Source organism: Chiloscyllium punctatum, chromosome 9, assembly GCF_047496795.1.
Source record: "Chiloscyllium punctatum isolate Juve2018m chromosome 9, sChiPun1.3, whole genome shotgun sequence".
Lineage (NCBI taxonomy): Eukaryota > Metazoa > Chordata > Chondrichthyes > Orectolobiformes > Hemiscylliidae > Chiloscyllium > Chiloscyllium punctatum.
The window spans coordinates 24823365-24832270 of NC_092747.1; the positions used below are offsets into that span (position 1 = coordinate 24823365).

The 8906-nt window shown below is 40.2% G+C and overlaps 1 protein-coding gene across 1 annotated transcript in view; it reads left to right on the forward strand.

The window, feature by feature from the left end:
* The window catches only part of p4ha3 (prolyl 4-hydroxylase, alpha polypeptide III), an 80730-nt gene extending 72364 nt beyond the window's left edge, over positions 1 to 8366 (forward strand). Inside the window, exons 12-13 of the mRNA XM_072577055.1 lie at positions 4441 to 4537; positions 7448 to 8366. Of these exons, the coding sequence (XP_072433156.1) occupies positions 4441 to 4537; positions 7448 to 7518 (168 nt within the window). The 3' untranslated portion in view covers positions 7519 to 8366. The remainder of the gene's footprint in view (positions 1 to 4440; positions 4538 to 7447) is intronic.
* The last annotated feature ends 540 nt before the right edge of the window (positions 8367 to 8906 follow it).

The following is an 8906-nucleotide window of genomic DNA, read 5'->3' on the forward strand; positions in this document are numbered from 1 at the left end:
ATTTTATGCTTACAAATACACATTAACTATTAAGAATCTGTGAAACGAAAAGCAGAAAAAATGAAGAGAAAGTTAAAGTAACAGATATAGAATGTGGAAATGAGGAACTGCAGCCAGTTTGCACATTGAATACTGCAACATGATTAACTCATGTTAAGAAGATCAAGCTGGATTGCAGACATTGGATCAATGTGAACTTGATTCCATTTTGTCATGGGAAAAGCATACCCTCTGAAACCACTCAACAAGGCATGATTTAATGGGCCAAAACATCTATGCTTTCTAGGGGCTGGAGTCTGATTGTGGGAAGTGCTATTAGATGCTAGGGCATTCCAGTACCAGTCAAATGCATTTCGATATGCTGCATTCCACCTTGACACAGTTTATCCATATCAAATTGGTCATTGCAAGAGTCCTGTTCCAGATGTTGTGATTTCATTGAATGGTTACCTCAAACATCTAGTGGATACAGTGTGGGACTAAACATGGCTGAGTCTATGTCTTGAATTGACAAGCAGATCAGCTTTAGAAATGTCAGCATCTAGTCCTTTGGCTATTCAATCTACACTGCAAGGATCATTAGCACCAGTAGAAGATACTATTAACTGTAACAACATTTGTTATGCTGCAGTCTTTATTTGAGGCTGTTCTTATCCTTTTATTTTCTGCTGGTTTATCAAACTATACATTAGCAATAACTGACCCATGAAGGACTCCCCTTCTCAACCTCTCCTCTCACCCAAGGCACGGTGACCCTTTGGTTAAACTTCTACCAGTTGTCTCTCTTTAATGAGAGAGTAGTCCTATGGTCTGGTAAGACTATGTTAACTTTACATTTTCAATCTAGTCACAAGTTCTTTGTTGAAGTTTGAAGTGTAATAAAATGCTCTGACATCATGATAAATTACACCCTTAACCATGTTAAGAACTATACCTCAGGTATTGTTTCAATTCTCTTCCTGCTTTGATTTCGTGTTAATAGATGAGACAATAAAATTAAATCAATAATAATGGAAAGAATTCAAATTTCTTACACTTTGAATTATTTAATTTTTGAAAGTTCTCCAAATCTGCCTGATGGAATTATTCCTTCACATAGGAATGTCTGTATATTGTATCAAGTTTAGTCGAATGCTGATTTGTCAATGACACCACTGGTCTGTGAGTCACCCAGATCTCACTGTAATTCCAAGATGTTACATGTGCAAATTATTTACTTTAATCCATATTTTCATAACCTGGCCAAGAACTGGAAAAATCCTATGTGCTGATATAATCCCAGCTGATGTTATTACTGGACAAATCACATCCCAGACAAAAATCTGGCCTGATAGGTCATATTTTGTTTCTTCTTGGTTTAAATGAAGCAGACTTTCACTGAAACATAAACACACAATGCTGCAGATTTGATTCCAATCATAAAACAGATGTTTATGACACAAAAGGAATGAAAATAAAATAGAATAAACTAAACTATGCAGAGGCCTCCATCTCAGCCTGCTCCAGAGGTCCCTTAGCATCACAGATGCCAGCCTTTAGCCAATTCATTTCACTCCATGTGATGTCAAGAACTGATTGATGGCACTGGATACTGCAAAAGCTATTGACCCTGACAGTATTCCAGCAATAGTAGTGAAGACCTGTTCTCCTGAACTTGCCACTCCCCTAGCCAATCTGTTCCTGTACAGTTACAACATTGGCATCTAGCCAACAGTGGAAAATCGCGCAAACATGTCCTGTACACAAAAAGCAGGACAAATCCAAACTGGCCAATTACCTCCCCATCAGTCTACTCTTGATCAACAGTGCTACCAAGCAGCACCTGCTCAGTGACACCCAGTTTGGGTTCTTCCAGGCCACTCAGCTCCTGACCTCATTACAGCCTTGGTTCAAACATGGACAAGAGAGGTGAATTCCAGAGGGTGAGGTGAACATGATAGCCCTTAGCACTAAAGCTACATTTGACTGAGAATGGGATCAAGGAGCCCTAGCAAAACTTGAATCATAGGATATCAGAGGAAAAACTGTCCATTCATTGGAGTCATATCTGATACCTTGGGAGGAGATGGTTGTGGTTGTTGAGGACAATCACTTCAGCTCCAGGACATCTCTGCAGGAGTTCTTCAGGGTAGTATCCTAGGTCCAACCATCTTCAGCTGATTCATCAATGACCTTCCCTTCATTGTAAGGTCAGAATAGGGGGTACACGCCACTAATTGCACGGTATTCAGCACCATTTGCAACTCCTAAGATACCGAAGCAGTCCATGTTTCAAAAGCAACAAAATCTGGACAATATCCAGGATTAGGCTGAAAAGTGGCAAGTAACATTCAGGCTGGACAAATATCAGGCAATGACTGTCTCCAATGACAGGCAATCTAACCATTGCCCCTTGATATTCAGTGGTGTTACCATCTCTGAATCCCCCACTATCAACATCCTGGTATGGTCTAGCTATATTAAAACAATGGCTACAGGAGCAGATCAGAGGCTAGGAATACTGTAGTGAGTAACTCACCTCCTGTCTCTCCAAAGCGTGACCATCATCCACAAGGCACAAATCAAGAGTGTGATGGAATACTCCCCACTTGTCTGATGGGTGCAGCTGTGATAAAATTCAAGAAGTTTGACACAATTCTGAACAAAGCGGTCTGCTTGATTTCCACTACCTCCTCACACATCCACTCTCTCCACTACTGAAGTCAGGAGCAGCAGTGTATTCCATTTATAAGATGCCATACTGAAACTTAACAAGGATCCTTAGCACATCCCAAACACACCATCACTGCCATCTAGAAGGACAAGGGCAGTGGATACATTGGCTCACCACCACCTGCAAGTCTCTACTAAGCTTTTACCATCTTGACTTAGAAATCTATCACTGTTCCTTCAGTGTTTCTAGTCGGAATCCTGGAAGTCCGTCCCTAAGGCTATTGTGGATCAACCTACAGAACATGGACTATCGCAGTTCAAGAAGGCAGCTCCCACCACCTTCAGATAGGGCAGATAGGGGTGCGCAATAAATGTGGCCAACCAACAATGCCCATAGCCCATGAATATATCTAAAAAAATTACATGTATCACAAATTTCCCTTGTCTTTCACATCTACAAGGCTTAATTTAACTGTGGCTTCAATTTCCCATCTTGAGAATCTGATATCCTCTTGCCTTCCTACAGCTGAACTTAAACTTTCTTAGTTTCAAAGAATTTGTTCAAAATTGTCACCAAACACTTCTGGTTCATGATTTTGAAGCTAAACTGAGGTAATCTTTTTCATAACAATTCTGAAACATTTCCTTTTTCAGGAGCAAATGTTCAACAGATTTACCTTCAGCCAAAATTTCTGCAAAACAGCCCAATGAAATCCCAATTTTCTTCCCCAAGTTGAAGTGTTAACCTTAATCAAAAAAAATCAAGACTCATTTCATTGGGTCATAAACTCTCTGAATGAATACAAAATTTCATTCCATTCCAGGAACTCTTGTATTTTTAAAAATAAATCATCATGGCTACAGAAATATTTGTGAGTTAATTATTAAATGCTTTCTGGCACACAGATCAAAATCCACATGCCACTAGCTCATATGCAAACCCTAAAATAAATGATATTGATATATGAAACCCAAACACCTTACATCACATTTGATACAACTGTGAAGTAGATTTCTTTTTAAATGGAAACAAACATCTGCATAATGAAGCAGATATTCTCTTAACGTGCAATCCAAAGGTTTTTAGGTTTAATGTACTTTCTCTTGGTCATTTTAAGTTAAAGACCTTTACTGATTTTATTTACTAAAGCCTGCATGTTGTAGGACCTTGGTATTTACAATGTTAAATTAGTGCCATATTGCAACTGCACTTAAGGAATCAGGAACACTGTCATTTATAATTTGAGTCAAAGCAGATCTTCCACTATTGGTTGGCATCAGTTCCAGTTGGTACAATAGAATGATAGACTTAATTCCCATGATTTAATATCCCATTGCTTTCTAAGGTAGGTACCAAATGTTCTGATTCTGCTTCAAACAGTCTTGCAGTGACTGGCTCCTCCTCCCCCACATGATCAGATACCAGTCCCAGGTATAATGAGATTCTCTGGGGATTGTGAGCTTCTAAATAAAGTCAGCACCCAACAACCTTCCCCCCACCACCCCCCCAAAAAAAGCAACAATCATCCCTCAAGTCTTTGATGTTTCAAACTGATTCATTGGCATCCAAAATAACTTTGTTTGTATTTTAAAGTATAATTTACTTTCAACATTCACAGTTGTTAGAAGTGAAATGATGTTAATTTATGATTATAATTGTGATAATTTACTATCCCCATGAAAGCAAGCAAGGTGCAAAAATAACTCATCTTACATATCCTGTTTGAATACAGATTCGTTAACCTTCTTCATATTGCATTCACAATAAATTGTTCCTTATTCATTTAGAATGCAGCTCTGTTTTGGTGGAACCTCCACAAAAATGGACAAGGCAATTCAGACACCCTTCATGCTGGCTGTCCAGTGCTTGTTGGAGACAAATGGGGTAGGTGCTTGATTCAAGTAATTGTGAGCTACTTGCTCTATACCTTCCTTAAAAATGACAATGCACAGACAATTGAGCTCACCACAACAGCTAGAAACAAACAGGATCAGATGGGCCAATGGGTTGAGAAGTGGCAGATGGAGTTTAATACAGATAAATGCGAGGTGCTGCATTTTGAGAAAGCAAATCTTAACAGGACTTATACACTTTATGCTAAGGTCCTGGGGAGTGTTGCTGAACAAAGAGACCTTGGAGTGCAGGTTCATAGCTCCTTGAAAGTGGAGTCGCAGATAGATAGGATAGAAAAGAAGGCTTTGGAATGCTTTCCTTTATTGGTCAGAGTATTGAGTACAGGAGTTGGGAGGTCATGTTGCGGCTGTACAGGACATTGGTTAGAGCACTATTGGAATACTATCGGAAAGATGTTGTGAAACTTGAAAGGGTTCAGAGAAGATTTACAAGGACGTGCCAGGGTTGGAGGATTTGAGCTATAGGGAGAGGCTGAACAGGCTGGGGCTGTTTTCCCTGGAGCGTCAGAGGCTGAGGGGTGACCTTATAGAGGTTTGCAAAATCATGACAGGGAAGTCCAGAAATAAAAGACATAGATTTAGGGTGAGAGGAGAAATATATAAAAGAGACCTAAGGGGCAACGTTTTCACACAGAGGGTGGTGCGTGTATGGAATGAACTGCCAGAGGAAGTGGTAGAGACTAGTACAATTGCAACATTTAAAAGGCGTATGGATGGTTACATGATTAATAATAGAGATGTGTCTAGTTCAAAAAATGATTCATATTATTTTATCAGTTTTTTAAAAAATCATTCAAGGGTTGTGAGCTTCATTAGCTGGGCCACCATTTATTGCCTATCCCTAATTGCCGATGAGGAGATGGTGACAAACTGCCTTCTTGAACCACTACAGTCCATTTGGTGTCATTGCACCTGCAATGCCATTAGGGAATGAGTTCCAAGATTCTGACCCAGCAACAGTATAAGTAATTTCCTTTCTAAACCACTTGCATCCTGACTTGGAAATATTTCATTGTTCCTTCACTACATGTATACCATAGCTAACTGACTTCTAGCACTTATGCTTGTTTGACTGTAACCTTCACAGTGCCCTGACACTTGGACTCAAGCTAGTTCACACATGAGAACCTCAGTCCAACTAGTAAACTCTGGCAGAGTTGAAACTGGCTTGTTAACCCATGTTCTTGTTTATTCGTCAAAGGGAAGAACACAAACTATGCCTGCAGTTTCTAACATAACCTGCAGGTGGTGGTTTGCCATTGAACAAGGGATTATCAGCCTCTTGTTATATTTGTAGTCACAAGAAATCACAGTGCAACCTATTTTGACTTGTGATTTCATCCTCTGAAAGTTTTTTGCTTGATGTTCCCTTTGCATCTTTAGGTGTGACATTCCATTGGTCTCTCTACCCAGACAGCCAAATAATTTAAACTCAGGGTATGTTTCACCGAGCATCTCAGCCGGGCCACAGGGGCCACCCTGACCTCCCAGTCATTGCCCATTTCAATTCCCCTTTCCATCCCCTCTCTGACATGACCATCCTCGGACTCCTCCATTGCCACAGCGAATCAGACTGCAATTCGGAGGAACAGCACCTCTTCTTCTGCCTGGGCAGCCTACAGCCCAGAAGGCTCAACATTGAGTTCTCTAATTTCAAAAACCCTCCCTTCCCATCACCTGACTCCCTTCTCAGCCCCTCCCCCACCCATTCATTCCTCTGAGCGACCCTTCCTTCAAGCTACCAGGGTTATACCCGAAATGTTGACTTCTCCACCTCCTCATGCTGCCTGGCTTGCTGTGTTCTTCCAGCCTCCTGCCTGTTTACCAAATAATTTACATCCATGGCTAGTTTTGACTGTGATGTGAAGGTGGCAGTGTTGGACTGGGGTGGACAAAGTTAAAAATCACACAACACCAAGTTGAACGATAACTGGTCTTGTGTGATTTTATTTTTGGCAGTATCAGCCCACTTCGCAAAGCCAAAATATGACAGATATTTTGGAATAGGAGTGATAGATCACAGAGAGCTTGTTTATTTAGTCTGAGAGATTGCAGAGAGAAAGAGATAGTCACTCCTGCTGTGCTCCCAGGCAATGCTGGGAAATCCCTTAGTTGTGAAACGCAACCTAATTGTCTCATTTTTATTCACTCATAGAACATGGGCATCTCCATCTAGGCCAGCTTTTATTGCCCATTCTTAATTGCCCAGAGGACAGTTAAGAGTCAACCACATTGCTGTGGCTCTGAAGTCACGTGTAGGCCAGACCAGGTGAGGACAGCAGTTTCCTTCCCTAAAGAATATTAGTGACTTCAATCAGTAATGGTTTCATCAGTATCAGATTCTTCATTGAATTCAAATTCCACCATCTGCCATGGTGGGATTTGAACCCAGGTCCCCAGAACATAAGCTGAGTTTCTGGATTAATAGTCTAGCAATAATATTACTAGGCCATTGCCTCCCCTTATTTAGATACAAGAACAGTGACATGAACACTGGGTCAATGAATGAGATGATACATAGCCCAGACATTACTACAACAAACTAATATATATACTATTAATACATTATTACTGATAAAAGTTTTGTTTTTCACTAAAAAATGGAATAATTCCATAATTTGAGTTAAATGATGTAAAAATACAATGTAATGGCAACTTATTACTGAGCTGTGGAATAAAAGTTAATTTAACTTACATTTAGCAGGTTATTTGGGAGAAAATTAATACAATTAATATTAGTGTTTTTTTTCTTAGCTTTTGCTATTTTTCTACATTTAGGAAAAACCATCAAGACTAATCATTGCTGGTATTTTTGAGCAGTAGTAGAGTATTTGATGTGAAGCCTTTTAGCAATTTTTCTTTCTTATAAAAACCTTTTCAGTGGCTAACAAGTGGATCCGAGAACATGGGCAGGAGTTTCAAAGGAAATGTGGAGCTGACCCAGATGAGTAAACGACCTCTTCGTCATGGGACCTCTTGGAGTATAAGAACCTGTGCTGTGCATGGAGACGGGAAGCACCATATGTTTCTAAAATAATGACTAGGAATCCAAGCTTTGTTTGGACAGCAGTGAGGTAGCCTGGCCTGCAGCCAAAATATACTTCAGCACTGAGTAGTATCTGAAGAATGGAGCTGAGCAGTTGTTAACTCCAGGCAATAAAGCTCTTCATTAGTGGCAATGCTACCCACCCCACATCCCAAAACCAGTACACATTGCTGCAAATTTCCATTCATTTTCCACACACTGTGCTGAGGTCATTGATTTCTGCTGAAGGGAATTTGGCGTCACCCACATCCGATATGGAAAAGCTGAAGCAAAAACAAGAGGACAATTAAGTTAACTCCAAATAAATGAAGCTGTGTTGCTGGAAAAGCGCAGAAGGTCAGGCAGTATCCAAGGAACAGGAGAATCGACGTTTCGGGCATCACCCCTTCTTCAGGATTCCTGAAACGTCGATTCTCCTGCTCCTTGGATGCTGCCTGACCTGCTGCACTTTTCCAGCAACACATTTTCAGCTCTGATCTCCGGCATCTGCAGTCCTCACTTTCTCCTCCAAATAAATGAAGCCAAGAAGACGTATTTTGTGAAATCAGTTCACTGAAGCAAATTTTTGCACTGCATCATTCAATTCTGAGGAGAATTTCCTTGGAAAATTAAAGGAAAATAAGGAGGAACCAAGTCTCTGTTTCTCTTGCTTTTGAGATGCAAACATTAATCTAATAGATGAGATCTACAAGTTTGTAGCCTTTAGAGTATAAATGACATTTACATCCAATCAGATCGGTTTTCACACTTTTTTTAAAAAGATATTTTGCCATCAATCAGTTGGTTAGAAGCTTGGGTACAATATACACCCCCTCCTTTGTAAGCCCCCTTCTGGTATGATGGCCCCCATGGCTGTACATGCTCTGGCGACTGGCCCTGAAAACTTAAAAAAGATGATATTTAAATGTTGAATTGTTTCACATCTCGTGTATTTTCAAGGGCTTACTCCTGATTCCTGATGAAGGGCTTACACACGAAACGTCGATTTTCCAGCTCCTTGGATGCTGCCTGACTGGCTGTGCTTTTCCAGCAACACATTTTTAAGCTCTGAGCTCCAGCATCTGCAGTCCTCACTTTCTCCTTTTAAGTACGCAGAACCAACTTTTAAAGATAAATTTGTGACACAAATTCATCCCTCTGGGCTAGAATTTCCAGATTTAAATTTTAAATGCCTTCATAATGTGGTCAAACAGGTTAAAATTTTATTAAATCATTATGGGATGCAGGCATCACTGGTTGGGCCAGTATTGTTTCCACATCCTTACTTAACATAAAACATAGAATAGTACAGCAC